This window comes from Phocoena phocoena, chromosome 7 (assembly GCF_963924675.1).
Source record: "Phocoena phocoena chromosome 7, mPhoPho1.1, whole genome shotgun sequence".
NCBI classification, from domain to species: Eukaryota; Metazoa; Chordata; class Mammalia; order Artiodactyla; family Phocoenidae; genus Phocoena; species Phocoena phocoena.
This window is the reverse complement of record NC_089225.1, coordinates 55,469,579-55,491,602: the sequence shown is the minus strand read 5'-3', so window position 1 is coordinate 55,491,602 and position 22,024 is coordinate 55,469,579. Positions and strand designations below refer to the sequence as shown.

General features: G+C 43.8%; 1 protein-coding gene across 9 annotated transcripts in view; it reads right to left on the bottom strand.

Annotated features, from left to right (window-relative positions):
* Nucleotides 1-22,024, bottom strand: part of RAPGEF4 (Rap guanine nucleotide exchange factor 4) — a 321,867-nt gene that overhangs the window by 11,382 nt on the left and 288,461 nt on the right. For 3 of the 9 annotated variants that reach the window (XM_065880400.1, XM_065880401.1, XM_065880403.1), the window contains 8 exons: nt 21,574-21,720; nt 19,583-19,680; nt 13,072-13,197; nt 12,478-12,656; nt 9,535-9,625; nt 5,719-5,769; nt 4,852-4,939; nt 4,366-4,430 (listed from right to left, as the gene is read on the bottom strand). In XM_065880400.1, the coding sequence (XP_065736472.1) occupies nt 4,366-4,430; nt 4,852-4,939; nt 5,719-5,769; nt 9,535-9,625; nt 12,478-12,656; nt 13,072-13,197; nt 19,583-19,680; nt 21,574-21,720 (845 nt within the window). The remainder of the gene's footprint in view (nt 1-4,365; nt 4,431-4,851; nt 4,940-5,718; nt 5,770-9,534; nt 9,626-12,477; nt 12,657-13,071; nt 13,198-19,582; nt 19,681-21,573; nt 21,721-22,024) is intronic. The other 6 variants (XM_065880404.1, XM_065880407.1, XM_065880405.1 and 3 more) reach the window with 4 other exon arrangements.

Sequence of the window (22,024 nt, the reverse complement as noted above, 5' to 3'; positions counted from 1 at the left end):
TTCCCACCAACAGTGTAGGAGGATTCCCTCTTCTCTACACCCTCTCCAGCATTTATTTGTAGACTTTTTGATGGCTATTCTGACCAGTGTGAGGTGGTAACTCATTGTAGTTTTGATTTGCATTTCTCTAATAATTAGCAATGTTGAGCATCTTTTCATGTGTTTGTTAGCCATCTGTATGTCTTTCTTGGAGAAACATCTATTTAGGTCTTCTGCCCATGTTTTGATCAGGTTGTTTTTCGGTTATTGAGTTGTATGAGTGGTTTGTATATTTTGGAAATTAAGCTCTTGTCGTTTGCATCGTTTGCAAGTATTTTCTCCCATTCCGTAAGTTGTCTTTTCATTTTGTTTATGGTTTCCTTTGCTGGGCAAAAGGTTATAAGTTTATGTCCCATCTGTTTATTTTTGCTTTTTCTATTGCCTTGGGAGACTGACCTAAGAAAACATTGCTACGATTTATGTCAGAGAATGTTTTGCCTATGATCTCTTCTAGGAATTTTATGGTGTCATGCCTTATATTTAAGTCTTTAAGCCATTTTGAATTTACTTTTCTAACCTCATTGATCTATATGTGCCTGTCCCACTTTCCTAACACAACTTGCTGTAGAGACTGTCTTTTCTCTATTTTGACATCTCTTTTATTACTGTTTTGAACTAGTTTATACCCTTTATTGATTTTTAATACTTCATGTGTTTATGTTTTATTTTCTTAACTGCATATAATCTCCTAAAAGCTAAGGACTACTTTTTGGATTTCTTTATATTTCCTAGCAAAATTCTTTGCCTAGACACTCTATACATATTTAATTGCTTTGAAAAAACACAGCCTTTGGAAAATCTGCATTTAGCCCAGTTCATGTATTCTATATAAAGAAGTAAACTTTCAAAGTCCTTTGGTAGATTTCTATTGTGTTGGAGAGGTCTGGGAATTGGGTGGATTTGAACACTTAAAGATTTTTATTGGGAGATTCTTTTTTCCATAGCTTGATATAAGTCCGGTGCTCTAACCGTGAATCTTGTAATAATGTTATTGATGATAGAAGACAAATTGTTGCTAATAATGTAACGGCATGATTAGTGATACAGAAATATAAGGGTTCAAAACATTTCTCTTCCTTTATGAATTAGCTTCTATTACTGTTTCCAGAAGTATAGAAGTTTGCCTTAGGCTTCTCTTTCCAAATAAAATGACTATCTTAAAATAATATTCATAAATAAATCCACCTAAATATGGGTGTGTCTGAAACAGAACCAACCTCCTAATACAGCAGCAACTGTGGCTATCAGCATGCTTCATGCAGCCTGGGGTAGTGGCAGCCGGCCAGCATATTATCCTCTGATCCATTGCTAGTCTACTTCCTAAATGTTATAAATATTCATGTATGCCATAGAAAGCTACAAAGGGCTTTATTCAAACATTTTTTTGAATATTCCTTTATGTTCCCCCCAAAGGAAAGAATGTCTGCTTTTTTTTTTTTTTTGGCATAAGGATCAGAGTGTGAATTCTCTTTTGTTCATACTCATAAATCCTGAAAACCAATATGCAACAAATTCTCTAATCCTCATTTCATACCTCAAGGGTGAAGAGGTTCAAAATAAAAATACTTAGGGTTGGCATGGTAGTTCACTGTGACTGTGCAGTGGTGCCACCAAGTAAAGACATCTGTGCTCCCGACTACCCTGGTGACTTCTGCCCCTGGCAGGGGCTCCCTCAGGGGGTACAGCCTACCAGCCCCACAAAGGCTGCCGGCTCTGCTTACCACCTTGGTGAGCACGATGAATGACTGGGAAGCTGCATGGACATGAACCTGAAAAGGGAGACAGACATATCCTTCCCCAGGAATGCAGTAATAACACCAGCCACTAGTGGGAGTTGTAAGTGGTGGTGGTATGGGGGCAGGGGTGGGCTAGTTTATGGGGAGAAAAGGCTGGAAAGTTGGCAACAAGTGCCAGGTGGTCTAAGCCCGGTTTAAAGAACCTAATCAAATCTTTTTGAATTCCAGTTCATTTTTCAGTAACACCTAACTCATGGAAGGGTAACTGTAAAATCCCACTTTCTCATGGTATGATTTATCAAATGAAGTAAAATTGATCACTGCTGGAACAGAGAACTTAACAGTCTTCTTTCAGTATCCTTTCTCTCCTTTTCTTTCATAGTGATAGAACCCCTTAATTTTGAGTGGGGCACATAGATACCCAAAATAAGGAACTACATATTCTAACTTTCTTTTCATGGGACTAAGTTTCTTCTGGCCGATAAAATGTGAGGCAAGGGGTGAGTGCGATTCCAGGTCACATCCTTACATGGAAGAAGCAGGTCTTCACGTTTTTCCTTTTCCCTTCCCTCTAGCTGAAACGGGGGTGGTGGTGGTCCACCATTTTGGACCATGTGGATGGTGAAATGGCAAGACAGGAGAAGGCTGGACCCTGACTGCTTCCTGGAGCAGAGCTTCCATACTTGGACATTTAAGTGCGAAAGGAATAGACTTATCTTGCTTAAGCCGTGGCTAACTTAGGTTTCCATTGTTACAGCTGAACCGCTGTCTTAGCTCTACAGTTGCTTTCAATCGAAAGTGGACTTTCTCAGAGCAGGATGTGAAGGACCTCTCTCCTCACTGACAGGTATGTCAGAATCTACTGCTGTGGGCACGAAGTACAGAAACAGGGAAGGGGAACTCCCTTAACATCCACTGAATACGATCTTGACTCTTCCTTCCCAGGTTATGGATGAGACACACCAAGATCTAAAAACCCAGATAAAACAGCTTTCATCCTCCTTGACAGATATTTTTACTGTTCTTGTTTGTTCCGTTAACAGTCAAAAGTTCTAAAGCTCAGTCAACTCTTTAGGAAACTCTGACTTCTACGCCTCTGGGCACATGTATATTTTACAGTCAGATGGTTGGCTTAGCCACCCCTAAGTGATCCGGGAGGTTCTTTACCTATTTGCTAAATCTTTCATTTCTGGACAACAAGTTTTCTTTTGAGAAATCAGGAAAATATGTTTAATTCTCCATACTAATAAGTGAGCAAAGAATGTTTTTACTTTGATCATAGAATGATTAAACCAACACAGTAGTGGAGATGTTCCTACCCTACCCCTGGTGTGCGGGGTAGAGGAGAAGACTGCCGAGAAATATTTACCCTCTAGTACAGGGCGTCTTTGAGGAGTGTGGACCCATGTGCTATTTCCTAAGAAGTTTAAGACACGGGACACAGTGCTCAGCGCTCGCTGCAGTTCTTTACCAGGCTGGGCTTTGCAGTATGCTCTATGATCCCCAAAGTATGATCCTTACAGGATGACTGCGGCATGTTTCGAATTCTGGAGTCACACACAGTAGCTGGATTTTGGGAAACAATTAGAACGGTTTTCTGATAAGAATGCTTACAACGCTGTATGGCTTACAGGAAGCCTTAAATACTCTGGACCCACCAGTAATCCCCAGGGGTAGATGGCGTGTCAAGAATCCCCATTTTCTGTTGGAGAAATTGACCCACGGAGAACTTAAGGGACAGCTACAAAGTGATGAAGCTGAGAACTGACCCTCGTGTCTCCTGAACTCCGAGCTTTTCCTGTAGTGCCACGTCCATCACTGCAAAGCGAACCGCGGGCATGTTCTCACCCACACAGAGATAACACCCTACCACCCCATCCATGCGGGCTGCAGCCAAAGGATTTAGAAGACAATGGAGCATTCCTGAACATGCACTATGCCGCTAAAGAAAGGCTTTGGCAAGACCTGCCTTGTTGCTTCACAGAAGATCAGGAACTGCAAAGTAACTAATGCTTTTTTGGGGGGGGGGTCGGGGGGGAGGCTGGAAAATAGTGACTGTGTGCCAGTTCCACACAACTGTTAACTTAAAAAATTTTGTTTTTGGTTATGAAGACTTTCAAGTTCCCACTCTGAACTTGGGTGAACTTTACCGGAATAAGCAGTGCACACTCTAATAAAGGTCCTCTGTGGGGTTGCCTTTTACCTACACGCACTAAAGTCAGCCTCAGCAGATAAACATTTCAAAGACATCCTGGGGCAGTCTAGCTCCACCAACCTTACAACAAGACAACAACACGGAAGTCACTCTGGAACATTCGTGCATTTTAGCAACAGGCAGCTAAGGACGAAGCACGCAGCATAAAAGCTAGCCGCTGCTGTGAGCCGCGGCACAAATACTATTCAATTTCACAAAAGAGGAACTGACAGACTAAAAGAGGTAGCCAATTTGAACTGAATATTTCACAGCTCCTTTATGTGTAACTAGCTTTTTAACATGGCAGCATATATGGAAATTATTTCCTTTATTAGTACAAATGCAAATTTTATTTTTTAAAAAACATCATGGTTAAGGTTATAATACCATACGTACCATTTTTTCAAAGTTTACTAGATTGTCAATGAATGTCTTGTTCCCCTCATGAGTAAATGTCATATCTGCAAAGAAATAAAAGTCACATTCGAATCACTAACAGAAATATGTCATACTAAGAAACCAGAAGAGCACCATTAGATTATGCTGGAGGATTTGCATGACACTGCAGTTGAAAAAAGCCGATAACAGTTCCTTTTATGTTAGGTGTTTACGTTTACGTTTCTAAAGCACTTTCCCTGAGCTTAGTAAAATCTCCAAACTGACCCTCTGTTGCACTATCAAGTCTTTCAAACCACGCACAGATCCCTGCTCCTCCAATAATCTTTCCAACCCTTTCAGAAAAGTCAGGGCTGAGAGGAGATGATGAGGAAGGTGGAAAGATGGCATCATTCTTCCCAAGGAGGTCAATCTGATTAGGCCCCTGTTCATTTTCTTCCCCACACACTCACCACTGACTCGGCCTGTGCATTTCCTTGGAATTACCTTTAATGAGCAAAGGCATGAAGGGGATGAGAGGAGGGTCCAGCTTGGCTACCGTCAGCCTGTAGGCTCTGTGGTTTCTTGAAGGATCCTTTAGAGAAACAAAGAGATCCTGGTTAATGACTAGTGACACGTGTACCACCCCCTCTACCTCCCAACACACCCAGCCTTGTCATTTCCCAGTCGGGGAGTTTTGAATCGAGTGTAGCTACAAAAGAAAGGTGGCTTCAGTTAAACTGATTTTTGTTTTAAAACAACTTCCTGTATCACATGAAAATAATTTACTTTTTGTTTCCTTTTTTCGTTGAACGGGAGATATGCCTCGGGTCCAGGGGAGAGATTCCCGTTGAGAGCCCATTTGAAATGTAAAACAACCCCCCAGCTGCGAGAGTCCCCTTCTCCTGAAGCACAGCCTCCTTCCTGGGAGCCCAGCTCACCCTCCTACCTGCCTTGCATAGCCAGTCCCGACTTGCCTTCTCTGAAACCCTCCCTCATTCCTGCCAAGTCCCACTCACTCCTTTTCTGTCCGGTAACACCTCCCAGCCCATGGGGAAAAATAATTTTGGCAAGCCGAGGAAAATGCAGCTTCCAATCCTTAGCCAACCTGTGCTAGGTGGAAAGGATCCCCATTACACTGCTTTTCTTAGTTACACAAATTGACCTTATGTGGGACATAAGTCCTGTTTAAGTTAGTACCTGAGGGTGCCATTCATTAGTCGGACATGCTTGTTTTAGCAGCACTAAAATGGGATCATAAACTTCTTAAAGTCATACAAGGACAAAATTTCTGAAATGAGAACTTCAATTCAGCTAATCGGAAATTGGATTAACGCAGACCGTGAACAGAATAAAGGAGCCACTGTCACTTACCATTAAACTTTCAAACTCCGCATAGAACTTCTTGAACTTGCTTGGCAGTTTCTGTTAAGGAAATGAAAATGCCACACTCGTAAGTCAGATTCAACATCTAGATACGTATCGTGTTACCATTTCTAGGGGAAATTATCACTTTGGGCTCTTAATCAAACATCTCTAAGACAGGCCAGACTGTAATCTGTCTTGTCATTTGAGGATAATCTTAGAGAACTCATCTTTCAAAAGTCTTAACCTAGTTGAACCCAAACTAACTATGGATGCTTTGGTCTTAACTGCTTTTATAATGTTTTCTGAAATGGGTTATTCATAAAGAGGGCTGCATTCCCAGACTACAAGTGGTTTGGCATTAACCCTCCACTGTTTTAAACTCTCGCATTCCCACAATTAGGAAGTTAGACCAGGGAATATTAGGATTAACAGTTTTAGAAACTACCTAGGTTCAACCCTCCTCCTCCTCTACGGGATTTTTATCAGTTTCGTTTATTGCTATATACTGAGGGCCTAAAAGAGCGTCAGGTACAGAGTAAGGGCTCAATACATGTTTAATTGACTAGATTAAACCTGTGTTTTATAGACGGAAGAAATTAAACCTCATAGATTAAATGACATGCCAAAGTCACACAGCTGATGATGGTCAGAGCCTCTGTAATTCGCATCTCCTGCCTCCTTTCCTGTTGCCTCTATCATATGCGCTACGCTTTCCTACACAAGCATTTCTCCCACAGGATTTCTCTGCCTTGCTATAATTCAAAAATAGATAGTTCTATCCATTTAGTCATTTCTCATGGTTATATTTTGGCCTATGATTCAATATCACACATTCACACCGTAGGTCAGTGATGAATCGTCTTTCAATCTATTGGTTCTCACTTTGCCTAGGTCCTGAGCGTACAGTAAAGCTGAACTTTTCTAACAGGGTCACACCAAGACATGCAGCGTGATGTTCCCCATCCCGAGACCGTGGAAGCGCTGACCAAGTGCTGGGCCTTGAATTCCCCACTCAGCTCTGCTTCACGCAGTGAAGTCTACCATCAACAACTGACTCACCCCATCAGGCCTCTGCAATCCACCCAAAAGCTCCTCTCTCTTCTTTTTCTCTCTTCTCTGAATGGGTTTGTCATATTATTTTGTTTCTAGGAACTAGTCTCCTTATAATGTCTAAACTCATTGTCCTAGTGCCTCTTTTCAAGTTGGGTTTCAGGGAAACCTGATATCCTCGTTTAGGCGGAAAGGTTCAAAGTGATGAAGGCTGGGATGGGCATCAAGGGATACAAGGGTCTCATGCTCCACGGAGTGTCCAAATCACCATGCTAGGCGATAACTTTCCGTGAACACAGACAATTTACAAAATTAGGAGTGAATGACTTTTTTTTTTTTTTTTTTTTTTTTTTGCGGTATGCAGGCCTCTCCCTGTTGTGGCCTCTCCCGTTGCGGACCACAGGCTCTGGACGCACAGGCTCAGCGGCCATAGCTCACGGGCCCAGCCGCTCCGCAGCATGTGGGATCTTCCCGGACCAGGGCACGAACCCGTGTCCCCTGCATCGGCAGGCGGACTCTCAACCACTGCGCCACCAGGGAAGCCCCGCGAACGACATTTTTGGTTAGATCTATCACTCTGGTTCTCTTTCTGTGCTTAGCTGACTTTTGGGTCAAAAGCCAGAGTGCATATGGTAATAAAACATGTGGGTCTTAATACTATTACCTATCCACATCCCATGCTTTTGGAGCAGGGGTTCTCAACTGGGGGCAATTTTGTACCCACACCCAGGGATATTTGGTGATGTCTACAGACCTTTCCTGTTGTCACAGCTGGGGTGGATGGAGGGAGAGGCGCTGCTGGTATACAGTAGATTGAGGCCAGGGGTGCTGCTAAGCCTCCTACATGGCCAGGACATCACCCCCACCCCCTTACAACAAAGAAGAATGATCCTGCCTGAAGTGTCAACACCACTGAGGCCGAGAAACTCGGCTCTGGGTTCTTACTCCCACTGGCTTTCTCTCAGAGGCATCTTTCCCCTCTATGCTGGACCATTCCCTTTGCCGCGTGGCTTCACTCTGTTTTCTGTTTTGTTCATCGACTCTCTCATGCGTGTTTTCTAGTTCCCAGAGGGTAGGCACTATTTCCCACTTTGCTTCTGCTGCCATCATGCTGTTGTGTGGGAAGCATGTGGGAGGGTCTTGGCAAGTCCAGGCAGATAAACCCAAATCAAAGATGCTCAAGAATGAAAGCTCTTCCTACAGAATGATCCAATTACATCTCACCTTAAGAGATAAAGGCTTACGAATGATGAAAGGTGACTCTCCTCTTTCCAGCAATACGCAAGGATGGAAACACAAGCTCACAGGCTGCTGTGCTCCTTCCTCTCCCCGTGGAATGAAGGACTGGCCAGTAAACTCTCTCCCCTTGCTGCCTGTCCCCCCCGCCCCCCAAGCAGCCTCCTATTTCTCTCTTTAGACCAGGAAAGGGGATTCTGAGAGTGTTTCCCCCATGCTACGGCCTTAATGTCTAGCTGCTGGTATGTGCACCTATATCTGGCCTTCCCGGACCCCATGAGGCTTCTTTGATTTTCCCAGCCAAATCATCTGGACTCCGTGAGAGAGTGAAAAGCTGGAAACAAGTTGGGGAAAGCAGACTCTCTGAGAGGGAACCCTAGATCTCCAAAGAGCTGTGGGCTACAAGAAGGGGAGGCTTGCACCCTGGCTTCACTGCTTACATTTATTGGCAGGACTAACTTTTTTTTACTAGCTGGAAGATGACCCAGCCAAATGGCATGCAGGCCTTACCAATTCCCTCATTCCTATATTCAGGGGATGAGCTGCTGAGTGCAGCATCTGCTGGGAATTTTCAGAGAAACCCAAGACAGAAGGACCTGTGAGGACCTGTCCTATAAACAGTGGAAACATTGAGGAGGAACAGAGAAAGAAAACAGTTTCAAGAGGGAAGTAGGGAAGAAAATGTTTCAAGGAAAACATGTAGAGATGCCAACAGCTGCCTTTGGTGCCTTTTTACAGCAGCATTGCAGATTAAGACCTGTGTTACCTACTCCTTGCTCTCTTTTCGTGTCCCACTTACACGTACCTTTTTATTTTTAGAAAGAGTCTATTTTCGTGTGTATGTTCCATTAGAGATTAATATTTCTTTGACTACATACCGCATGTAAGGGGTCAGACATATTTTGAGTACTTAGCTAATGAAAAGTGAAGCTGTTCCCTAGCACAAATAACCAACTATCAACAAACCATTAATCGTATTTGCTACAGAAATTCACAACACACCTGCATAACTTTTGCACCAAACCAAATTCTAGCCTCCTCCATACACAGAGAGGTCTGCTAGGTAGTTAGGGAGATGCTTGGCACTCAGCTGGGCCAAACAGTTGGCCTTCTGGTTAATTCTCCCAGGAGCAAAATGACTACTGGGATAAAAATGGATCTTCTGTCCTCTCTTCATTACAGATAAGGCTTATTTAAAAAGCAAGCAGCAGACATTTCAGAGAACAATAGGATCTATGAACAAGATGAAGTAATCCAAGAAATGCTATACCTAGGAACTAGACTTATTATTATTTACATTGTATAGTCCAGGAAGCTGAGACCCCCTCCATCCCCTCCCCCCGCTACAAAAGGCCAATGCCTTTTAAAATTCACACTCTGAGGCAAAAGGAGACAGGTCACCTCCCTCAAAGTGCCCCACCTTTCCCACTGTTATACAAGCATGCGTGATATTTCTATAAAAAAAAAAGACTCACTGGTGAGCCTGTGTTTTGACTCTTCAGGCAAATTCGCAGCTGGATCTCAGCTGAAGCTTACCTCCCATGTTAGTGCCAAGCGGCTCACAGCAACATTGCTTAGTCCCATGACGATGGCAAAAAAGGAATTCAGATTCTTGTACTCCTTACAGCTGAAACACAAGAGGCACATACTGGAGTAAAATGCCACTTTTGAGTGAGATTAAAAAAAAATTAGAGTTCTATTTTCTGATGGTCATTAATATTCGGCAGGACTCCTTTATGAGAGCAGGCCATGACAGATTTAATGCTCTGTGTAAGTTCCACTTGGGTGACCGTGTTCTGCTGTTTGATTTCTCACTGTAATTTTAGGAAGGTGATGGTTTGGGACATCTAGGTTCAGGTTTTGAGGAGGAAGTTCAAGACACCTGCCCTAGGGATTGCTATTGTAATCCCAGAGCTTGGAAAAAGCCTTGTTGGAGCTGGAGGGAAACATCTCACGGGCTAGGAGGAGAGAAAGCAAAATGTCCTTGGAGACTTCCAGACTTTCAGGCTGAAGCCGGACACCTCAGGCTCTGGCAGCATGAGAGGGAACTAAGGAAAATCACACTGCTGCAGCCGTCAGGGCTTCTACCTGCCATGCAAATGCTTCTAATTTGTTGAAAAATGTCAACTTACAAATCATGATCCCTATATAGCTAATAACCTAAACAACTGACCAAAAAATGACCTTACTTTGTTTTACCAATGTCAATGAAGCTGATCATTTTGAATCTGTACTTATGCCATTAGTAGCTTTTATGAATACATATTTGGGAAGAATATTGTGGAACAACACCAAAGGTTCTTATTAGAATGCAATATTTAGCCCAGGTACTTGGTTTAACTTAAAAAATGAAGGAAAAAAAAAAGGAATCTTCGACTTCTTTATACCAGCTCCTTGCAAAGGGAAAGAAGGATTCATTTTGCAAGGAGCACAAATCATTTACCACAAATCAATATGGTTATCTAAGTTGACTACATCATAATTAAATCTTCTTTGGATTAGCATTTTCGCAAAAGGCTAATTGTTGCATTTGCTGCCTGTGTACTCCTTGCAGAGTGATTCATAAATGGAAATGGGAAAACAGATTTAGAGAAGATATGGTGTGTCTCATGCACCGCTGAGGAAGCAGGCGGGGCCTTCGATGGGCCGGGGGCGGTGGCTCTCAAATCAGGGGCTGAGAGCAACTTCAGAGTCCCTGGACTGCAGGCAGCGAGGCTGGTCATGGACATGTTTGCCTTTGTCCTATCTGTGCGATCATGAAAGCACACGCAGGACTGCAGGGCTGCCTGTCTGCTCACTGCTCTGGTTACCAACTAACTTTATCACCTTAGGTAAGTCACGAAATTTCTCTCTGCCTCAGTCTCCTCACCTGTAAAAGGCGAGGATAACATCTGGACCCCCAACTTCACGAAGTTCTGGGCAGGTCAAAGAGCTTCAATAGAATACACTGACGTTCTCTAAAAATACCACGTAAAACATGCCAACTGCCACTAGGTTTAAGATCTCATGCGTGTAGATCTTGGTTTCTGAGTCTGCAATATTCTCCAGCTGGGTTGTGTGAAGAGTTCTACTGTGTAGGACAGCGCAGGTTAAGTGACATAAACCAATTTATTCCGAAGGCCAAATCCACCCATAATCAGAAGGAAGAGAGATAAGAAAGGCAAAGACATTAAAAAAAAATAATTCCTGAGTTTCTGAAAGGCTCTCCTGTGTTGCCCTGTGAAATAGCAGGATAAGGCCCCCAAAGGTTTTCTGGTCTCCACGTCTGTGTGCAGACCTCCCCTCTCCTCCCTTGTTGCACTCAGCACTGCCAGGCTAAGGTGAGGAGAGAATGTGCTCCTGCTAGCAGGGAAGCACATGCTGTCACAGTTTCCAGTCATCTCCTTCCAAGTAAACGGAGGCATTTGTTCCCCGCGATAAGCCTATTCAGGCTCCGGGGGAAAGTGGCTACACTCTGAACCAGAAATTCATAAGCAACATTTTACCAAATCTTTCTTTCAAAAGGCAGTTTTTCCAAATTAAGAGATACCAGCATTTGAATCCAAGAGATCTGGATATCCCGTTGAACTCCCAAATTTTGGCAAAATAATTCAAGGCATTTGGCAAGCTGACATGTGTAAAACGTCAAGCAGCGTTTGCTTCTTTGTTTAGCTCTGGAAATCAGACTCTGTATGGGATCTAAACTCTTTGGCTCAAGAAAACTGCCCAGCTGGGGTCACTTGTGCTCCCCACCTTCCCGTGCTAGAGCTCCCTGGGTTGAGAAAAGAAAGAAGTCTCCCAGCCACAGCCACAGCCGCATTTAGCATTTTATTTTTAGCACTGTGGTGATACCAAAAACAAGGAAGTAAACAGGAGGCTGTCAGGCATATCTAAATAGCAGGAGAAGATTAAATTCATTTCAGGGAGAAATCTAACTGGCCCCTGCAGTAAATAAATTGTTTCCCATGAAGTGCTGTTAAATAGAATATTTATAAGATGCTTGCTTTTTCTGATGTTTATGGAGATGGTTTTCATGAACCAGGTTAGCTCGCCTTTATGCATTTTATGGATTTTATCCCAGCTGAGTCGGATGCATGGTTGTACGTGCATGTCCCCACTGCCCTCTACTGGCAAGAACGTGTCGAGTTAGACCTGGACTCGCCCAGCCTTTCCAACAGAATTTTGTGCAGAACTTTGCTGAAGGAGTCGTTTATGCGGAAGGAGGCACGAAGTCCGAGTAGTACGGAGCAAAAAGAGGTCACGATTTTCACTCGAGCATCAGTGCTGCAGGATGTTAATTTATATATTGGTGTCAAGTATCACAAAAGCTATAGACAAAACACATCTTCCGCAAGAGTCCAGTGATTCTTACGCCCCTCTGGTTGGTCCTGGTACATAAGGAGATTTTATATCTCACTTTTCTTTTTAAGGTGTAATCTAAGGGGACAAAATGAAAACACAGCGCAAACGTTTTTCTCTCTCCAAGTGGATGATACTTACTGGGCCGCGATCTTAATGAATTTTTTTAAGAGCTGCACACGCTTGCTAGGCTGGGAGCAAAGGCAAATCTCAGTGACAACCCAAAACTGAATTTCATTAAACCTCCTGAGGAACAAATCCAAGTTTGCTGTGGTCTTTTTAAAATGATGCCTTCCAAATGTGTGATAGATTAGCTCCAGCTAGAAGAAAGGAAAACAACGTCATGTCTTTGTTTTCAAATCAAAACGCCAACTTGGCTCCTCCATTTGACGTGACAAATTGATACTGGTCAGCAAATGTGAGTACAGTCACTGACCAGGATTCAACTTGAACTTCAACTTGAAGATCTTAATGGCTCAATGAGGCTTGTTCAATCTGTTAACTGTAAACTAGGTGCCACTGGCTTAATATACACAGGAAGACAGAGCTCACTGTAAATCATAAAGATTTTTCTTTAACACTGAAAGGCTTTATAACAGCCTTTATTAATGTACCCAATGATTTTAAAAAACCTTCGCGTGGCTTCCACACACTGCAGCACGTATTAACGTTTACAGGCTGCATCCCGAATTGCCACGATACCTACGAATGAATGCTCTAAATGGAGCACCTTACCTCATGCACACAGCTGAAGAGGTCCCAATCATAAACTGTCATCTGGTATGCCAAATCTTTGGAGCTCATCAATTCAAAAGTTCCCATTGTTCCAACAGTTGGGCCCTCCTGCTCTGGCAAGGGAGTCTATGAATAATAATGCAAAAATGTATCGGAATCTCAAAACAGACACGCTGAGTGCTGTCAGGGCTTTGAGGGAAAAGGATTCTGGAGAGGCCTTCAGGAATATCTTGAAACTGATTTTACCCCGAGGAGAAAAATGCCTTTGCTCTTAATGCTCACTTGCTTCTGTGCCATTTTTATAGTAATCATCATGACTAATCGATTCCACTGACTGAAAAATGTGGACCATGGCAAATAAGATTCCGTGAAGACTGACCCATGGAAGTTCTCTTCTGCATGGACCTGGGAGCTCCCAGGGAGTGATTCCTTTTCCCTGGCAAACATGTAAGCAGTTCTTAAGGACTTTCTTCTCCTATTTCCCACTGAAGCCATTCCAAAGCAGGTAGTGGCATGGTGGTTTTGGATGTTTAGCTACAGTGCTACTTACTATTGCAGGGGCTGGTAACAGTGGTAAAGTTGCCGCATCTCCATTTCTCATAACACACTGCCTGGGGTACTAGGTGACAGAGGGCTATGTGATTACATGTGATTATATATGATGTCCAGCTGCTCCACTTTCTGAGAGATGCTGAGCTAGGAATGACAGTCACATGGTCATGGTGTTTTGGGCTAGGCATCAGAAAACTAAACTCTGCTACTTTCTGGAAGACCATTGGTCAAGACTTTCCATCCAACTTATCTCATTTTTATTTTACGGGAAATGAGTTATAGTGCTTTTCCTTAATAAGGTGAATGGTTTGTATATATTAGAAACTTACGTATACTATATTAATACCTATTGATCTATAATAATGTGTTTAAAGTTACAAAAGTCACACGAATTAAAAGATAATTTCCCCAGTATGATGCTAGACATATTTGGATATTCAATATTTATGTTGAAAGTACTAATATCGTTCCCATTCTATCATCATCATCATTATAATCATCACCTATAACCTTGACAGTCTATGAATGGCCACTGCATTCCGGGCATTTGCAAGTTGGCAGTTTAAAAAAGGAGTCAGCCCTGACCAGCAAGTACAGCACTGCACGCCAGTAAAGAGTCAGCTCCTGGCATTCATTTGCACGTATAAAGGGATGGACAGAAGCATCAAAAAACACCTGACTCACAGATACACGGAGAAACAGGTGAGGAAACATGAACGGGCTTTTTGAGAGTTAGTAGGCGTTTGGAATGAATGTGTGGCCTGAAGAGGTTCTTGGCGAAAGAGATGGGCCTGAAAAGATGAAACAGACAAAACCGGGTGGGTTTAGAATGGCAAAGTTTTCCCTGAGTATCCAGGATGGCCTGTCATAGGTTGAAGGATGGCGTGAGAGGCATGAAGGTGAGGAAGCCGTCATGAAACTTACTTGGCAGGAACAGAGAGCTCAGGGGAACCAAAGGGACAGCTTAAACAGCTTTAGAAAGTCTTTGAGTACCAGATGGGAGTTAGGGTTATGAAACAGACCAGGTGAGTGTCAGTTTTAGAGAGCAGCAGATGCTAAATGTAAGCCCCACTCTGATTACGTGGACTTGGATGATTCCCTAATCTCTTGACTGTTTCTAGCCCTGATGAGTTGGGGCCCCAGTACCCGGGCTTGTTAAGGGAATTGGATGGGGATAATTTACGTGTAGCACGTGAGCACAGTGCCTAGCACAGAGGAGGTCCCCACCGTCCCGTCCAAATTCGTCCCCTTCCCAGCTCTGCTGCAGCAGTGCAGAGGTTCGGGGAAGTGTGATGAGTACAGGACCCGGATGTATGAGCCAAATACCGTCGTTCCTGATTCGCTTTATGCAGGGCACAGACAGCATGGAAGAAAAACCATTCCAAAGTTTTAAAACTCAGGGAGCCGACCTGAAGCTGATGGGCAAGCAGCTTATGGAAGCAAATAAGGAGAATGGTTTCAAGCGGGGTAGGTCTCAGGTAGAAATGTCGGGGAAGCGTTTAAATACTTGGTGCGAGAACTCTGTCTCAGGCTCAGACTGGCTCTCCACATTCTGCCTTCCCTCTCGCCCATGCGCTCTGCTGTGGACCTGCCCTCTATTCCTTGGGTTTGCTCTCTCCTCAGTCTAACTGACTCCTTATCTCTTTCCCTTGAGGTCTTATGGCTTTTCACAGAGGGGATAAATTAACCCAACAAATACAGGGAAGATGCCATTAAATTCTTTTAGTCATGGAGGCTGGTATATCATCCTGAATCCCTTTTGAGAGAAAGACAGAAACCCCTGTCGAATCTCTACTTTTTTTGAGTGAACAGGGCTCACCAAGCAGAGGGCAGGCCGATCCCTTCCCTCCGTGAACCACCAGAGAGGCAATCTGAGCAGCACAGAGGGCTCCTCTAACTGAAGTGGGGAATTAACATGCTGGCCCCATAGGAAGCAATTCCTTGGACCATTTTCTCATAGATAGCCCTGTGGAAATTTCCTTATAGATGAAGTGTAGCAGAGCCTATGTAGGGTCTGCATTACCCAGGCAGATCTGAAAAGTGCCCACACAGAGGCAAAGAACTCCTATAGACTGATTCTCTCTCTCTGCTCTTTTTGAGAACTGATTTCTCTGTTAAGCCTGGATGGTGGTGATTGGGAGAATAGCACTGTTACCCTCCCATTGTCCAGATGAGGAGACTAAGACAAACCCACGCACATATGGTCACCTTATCTTTGATAAAGGAGGCAGGAATGTACAGTGGAGAAAGGACAGCCTCTTCAATAAGTGGTGCTGGGAAAACTGGACAGCTACATGTAAAAGAATGAAATTAGAACACTCCCTACACCATACACAAAAATAAGCTCAAAATGGATTAAAGACCTAAATGTAAGGCCAGAAACTATCAAACTCTTAGAGGAAAACATAGGCAGGACACTCTATGACATAAATCACAGCAAGGTCCTTTTTGACGCACCTCCTAGAGAAATGGAAATAAAAACAAAAATAAACAAATGGGACCTAATGAAACTTCAAAGCTTTTGCACAGCAAAGGAAACCATAAACAAGACAAAAAGACAACCCTCAGAATGGGAGAAAATATTTGCCAATGAAGCAACTGACAAAGGATTAATCTCCAAAATTTATAAGCAGCTCATGCAGCTTAATAACAAAAAAACAAACAACCCCATCCAAAAATGGGCAGAAGACCTAAATAGACATTTCTCCAAAGAAGACATACAGAGTGCCAACAAACACATGAAAGAATGCTCAACATCACTAATCATTAGAGAAATGCAAATCAAAACTACAATGAGGTAGCACCTCACACCGGTCAGAATGGCCATCATCAAAAAATCTACAAACAATAAATGCTAGAGAGGGTGTGGAGAAAAGAGAACCCTCTTGCACTGCTGGTGGGAAAGCAAATTGATATAGCCACTATGGAGAACAGTATGGAGGGTCCTTAAAAAACTAAAAATAGAACTACCATATGACCCAGCAATCCCACTACTGGGCATATACCCTGAGAAAACCATAATTCAAAAAAAGTCATGTACCAGTGTTCACTGCAGCTCTATTTACAATAGCCAGGACATGGAAACAACCTAAGTGCCCATCATCGGATGAATGGATAAAGAAGATGTGGCACATATATACAATGGAATATTACTCAGCCATAAAAAGAAACGAAATTTAGCTATTTGTAATGAGGTGGATAGACCTAGAGTCTGTCATACAGAGTGAAGTAAGTCAGAAAGAGAGAGACAAATACCATATGCTAACACATATATTTGGAATTTAAGAAAAAAAATGTCATGAAAAACCTAGGGGTGAAACAGGAATAAAGACACAGACTTACTAGAGAACGGACTTGAGGCTATGGGAAGGGGGAAGGGTAAACGGTGACAAAGCGAGAGAGAGGCATGGACATATATACACTACCAAACGTAAGGTAGATAGCTAGTGGGAAGCAGCCGCATAGCACAGGGAGATCAGCTCGGTGCTTTGTGACCGCCTGGAGGGGTGGGATAGGGAGGGTGGGAGGGAGGGAGACGCAAGCGGGAAGAGATATGGGAGCATATGTATAACTGATTCATTTTGTTGTGAAGCTGAAACTAACATACCATTGTAAAGCAATTATACTCCAATAAAGGTGTTAAAATGGAAAAAAAAGGATGTGCTGATCGTCAGTGATAAAGAGCTGGCTAAAGCAAGCTGCCACCGCAGCATCCTCTTTCCTCGTGCTCCCACACCTCTGTGCCTAGCTCTGCAATGGCATTCGTCACACTGGATACTCATTACACTCTGGTGTCCCACGCTATACTGTGAGCTCCCTGAGGCCCGAGGACCATGATGGGTTCATCTTCAAGAGCATCCTAGAGCCAGAATCATCCGCCTGGAATGATATAGTATAGGCCCTAAATAAAAACCTAAGGAGCTAGTGAATGGATAAAAGTATTTAGAACGAAATTACAGTGCCGTGGGGTTTTATTGTAAGTTGCTCTGTACTGACATTTATGTTCAAAATGTCAAGGAAGTAAAGCTCTAGAATCCAAGCCCTTAGGCCACTAGGATAAATTACTAATTCCAGACAACACTTCAGCACTACAGTTTGTTCTGTTCCAGGCTGTCTGTGTTAGTTTCATCTCCCAATCTGACCATAACTGTCTTAAGGGCAGAGGCTCTGGGACACTGGTTTAGTGTCACACAGAAGCTAGCACTTCATAAGTATGTGTTGATGGATCAAAGGTTTGGCCAACATTCTGTACTGCAGGGGCATCCTGTATACGACTCTTCCTAGATGGACTGTCCTCAAAGAAATCTTTAGAAAGCCAGAAACGGAGCTCCGTGCCTACACTTTTGTGAGGCAGGGACAGCTCGACCACTCCTTAGAAACAACAGCATAGCTGGCAGCCCAGTGAATGGCAGAGCACCGACAGGGAAGAAGTTAAGCAAGTTCACGTCTGGCTACTTGCTGCAAAGTAAACTCCCTGCAATTACTCCGGCCTTAAAATGGAAGACGAGCAAGGACTAAGAACGTATAAGGCTGAAGGGTTGTGTGCAAATAAACAGAGGCTTAAAAAGTTAGTATGTGCCCCACAGGGAGCTGGAGATGGTCCACACTCTCCATCTCTACACCACATCATCGGACACGGCGGCCAAGAACCAGCCGGCAAGAGAGGCCCGAGCGCTGTGTGGCGAACACATCGTGTGGCACCTCTGGCAGGGCTCCGGCTGAACTGGCTTTTGATGGCTTTCGCTTCCAGATGAGAGCAGTGCAACTCATCCACGCCATTTTTCCCCCCCAATCCCTCAATACTGGGAAATCTTTATTTTTCAGGAAGCCACGAATGTAGATGATGAAAAATATACGAAAAGGACTGGGGGCAGACTCAGATCACACAACGCTGGTGGTTGGTTGAGTGAGGCAAGGGTGCTCACGGGCCAGACGGATGAGGGAGGGGCGGGAGAACTAACGCCCCTTCTGTGAAGCTCCCCTCCAGGTGAATTCAAGATGTTGCATAATCTGCTCGGCTGTGAGACAGTGCACAAGATAGCTCTCCCCAAACTAGAAGGTCAGAATCATGATGAGGCTAAACAAGCTCTAAAAAGTCCAAGGAGGGGAATCTTGATTTACCTACAATGTCTGATCTGATTAAACTGAACGTATTCACGCGTCACTTACGTATTTAAGTTTTCCCCCTAAAACGCAATGCAGTTTCCCTGTAGCGCCCGTGTTGCACTTCTCTTGGTAAAGAAGCCCGGTGTGTCTAAAGATGGAAAAAACTAGTCCTCTATCCCCTGAACTGGCCCCACAGGCTCTCTAAGATACTCTAGTAGCTGCTCACTTCTATGCCTGTTACAGGAGAAATAGAAACGAACCCTACCAGCTGCAAAAAGAAGAGAGGGCCAGTCACTTATTAGCAAGGGCCGATGAAGCCTTTACTCACAGAGAGCTGGGTGGGGCCGCGAACACTGTTTTGGAGACTTAGGAAAGACGGCTGGCCTCTGAGATTTCCTACACAAGATGGAGAGAGCCCTTTCAGGGAACGGCATTTTCCCTGGACCGGAGAGTGGCTCTGCCATAATGCATTTCTACATCCCACCTAAGGGGTAGGATAAATTGCAACGTCTTGTCTTAAAACATTATTTCTATCCTGGTGTCTAAGTATTCAGATTCTTAATAGTAACATTTAAACCGGGGACACTTCAAGGACGTGAATTACTACAAAGAGTTCTGAAAGCTGAATTATGCCCCAGTAGTGGTGTTACTTGGCGAATTTCCACAAAGGAAAATCTAAAGCTCAGAGCATCTCAGATGAACACCTGAGGCTTACCTGACAGACTGCAGAAAAGAAAAAGACAAGTAGCGTTCAAGATTTTTTAGCAACTAGGTTCAACGTGACTGCAAAATTAAGCTCCAGACAAGTTTTTCTGATTGCAGACGCTGCTCTGAGGTGGCCATCCACACCTACCAGTGAATCGAATTTCTCTCGCGGGCAAGCAAACAGGCGTCCATTAATAGTGAGCGTCGTAAATACTGAAACGTCATTAGGCTTGAGCACCACCTTTTCTGTGAACATAAAAAGCAAGAGATTGCCTATTAAATGCACCTGAGATTTGCTGCACTGCCCGAATCACACCAACAAATTACCAGCTTGGTGAATTACCGGAACACGCAGAGTGACTGCATAAAATACAGTACTGAAGGCACCCACCGAATAAAAAAGACACAGCATTCGTGCAGGCGCACGACGCTCAGGATGCCGTCAGAAACGACCGCAACACAGGAATGGAAATACCCGAGGGTCAAGTCACCCGGTTCTGCATACAGAAACCGCACCTGCTTTTTAAAAAACAAGTCACGCTTCCAGATGGTAATAACGCCCAGCACTCTGGAGATGACAAGATAACTTTTAGAAAACTTAGGGGGTTTCTGAGATCCCACATGACTTTAGATGTAAAATTTATTACCGTGTTTTATCACTCATTCCCTAATTTGGAGGGCAACTGCATTATTAGATTAAGTCTTCTATATTTAAAAGATAATTCATACAATAAATATTTAGCATTTACTGTATGCTGGACACTGCTCTAGGCACTGAGGATACAGAAGGAAACAATACAGGGAAAAAAAACCCAAAACAGTCCAGAAAGAGCTTATAGTGAGGGATGCAGATGGTTCCAATGTACCAGAGAGTAAGCTGTGAGGAGGAGAAAACAATATAGCAGGGAAGGAGGCTAGGAAGTACGTGTAAGGGGGAATTTTAGAAAGGGAACTGGAAAAAGGAAGGAGGGGCCCTCCATGAGACAATGACACTTGGGGGGAAACCTGAAGGAAGGGAAGGAGGCACCTGGGATAGCTATGGCGTGAGTGTGCCAGAGGGATCATCACGGCAGACAGACATCCTGGGTCGTGTGTGCCGGGAACAGAAATGGAAGGGGATATCTTGGGAATCCAAGATGCATTTAAAAATCCTACATCAGTGGAATCATTTGTCTTCAAACACGGCAGGGATGGCTCACCCGATCCTGAAGGGTCTTCCAGTAACTATCAAATCGTACTGGACCAGCTAGCCTGACGGCTCTCTCCTCCAGGCTCTCACTGCAATGCATGCAGACCCTTCCAAAACTCTTGCCGGCATGGACTATAATTATTTATTTATTGTCTCCCGCCTCACCAGCCTGTGAGCAACCTGGAGGCCCAGGCTGTGTCCAACACCTCCTCTCCTCTCACAGCCACACTAAGTGGCCAGAAACGACATGAAGAGTGAATAAGCGACATTTCAGGAAAGCAGAGAGCAGTCTAGTAACCCTGCGAGGGAAAAGACTTCTCGTTTTGTTTGACGAGCTGAGTTCCTGCCCTCTTTACTGGGAAAGGAGGAAAACCATCATCAGCTGGAAAGGACCAGCCTATGGCCACCTCCGACTTCAGACTTGTGAAAACCTACAGCCTTTAGCTAGAAAAGCCAGGTGCCCTCTTAGGGCCCACGTTTCTCAGAGCTCCAAGGTCTTAAGCTTTTTTTTTTTTTTTAATTGCAGTACGGTTGATTTACAGTGTTGTGTTATTTCAGGTATACAGCAAAGTGATTCAGTAATACATACAGACACAGATATTTACATGTATTAATCGTTTTTCAATTCTTTTCCATTATATGTTATTACAGCCTTAAGCTTTTTTGTTTAGGGTTTATAGGGAAAGAACTCCAGGCTGACATGCACACCAGAGACCTCAGTTCCAACTGCCTCGGATAGATCATTTCACCCTGTTCTGCTTCACAGTGGTTACCTACAGGATAGGGGATATTAGACACTAGCCCAGCCCGCCTCTGACCACTTTATTTCTGTTATTTTGGGGAGCATACACAGCACCTATCTGTCCCTTTGGATCAGCTTGGAAGGGCCTCGCTAACTTCTGGCAGGGTTCTGTTTGGATGGGATATTCTGCTTTGCAGAAGGCGGTTACCTCCTCCGGAACTCATCTTGATGATGATCAGGCCTTCCCCAGAGCCTAGTTTGTCGGCAACTGCGCTGAGGACTTCCTTCACCGAGGCAGCCACCGGCACCCGGATGGTCGTGTAGGTGTGGTCCGTGCAATAGACTTTAAACAGAACTATCGGGAAGGCAGCAACAATAAGATAAGTTGGTCTTGTGAGTTCTTAAAAAAACAAAAGCTATGCAAAATGTTTAGACATGCTCCAAAATGTGCACCATCTTGCCATTCTTAAGATTTGTATTTATTTGTACTCATTTATGCCCATGCCTGCCCCCTTCTAAAACTTCTTACCTTAGCGTTGGTCTAAGAAAAGTCCATGACTGCCAGCTCCAGTTACAAAAACCACAACAGATATTTGTGAAAAACCCACACATAGGTCATGCGAAACAATGAGAAGTATGTTTAGGCCAATTTTCTGGGT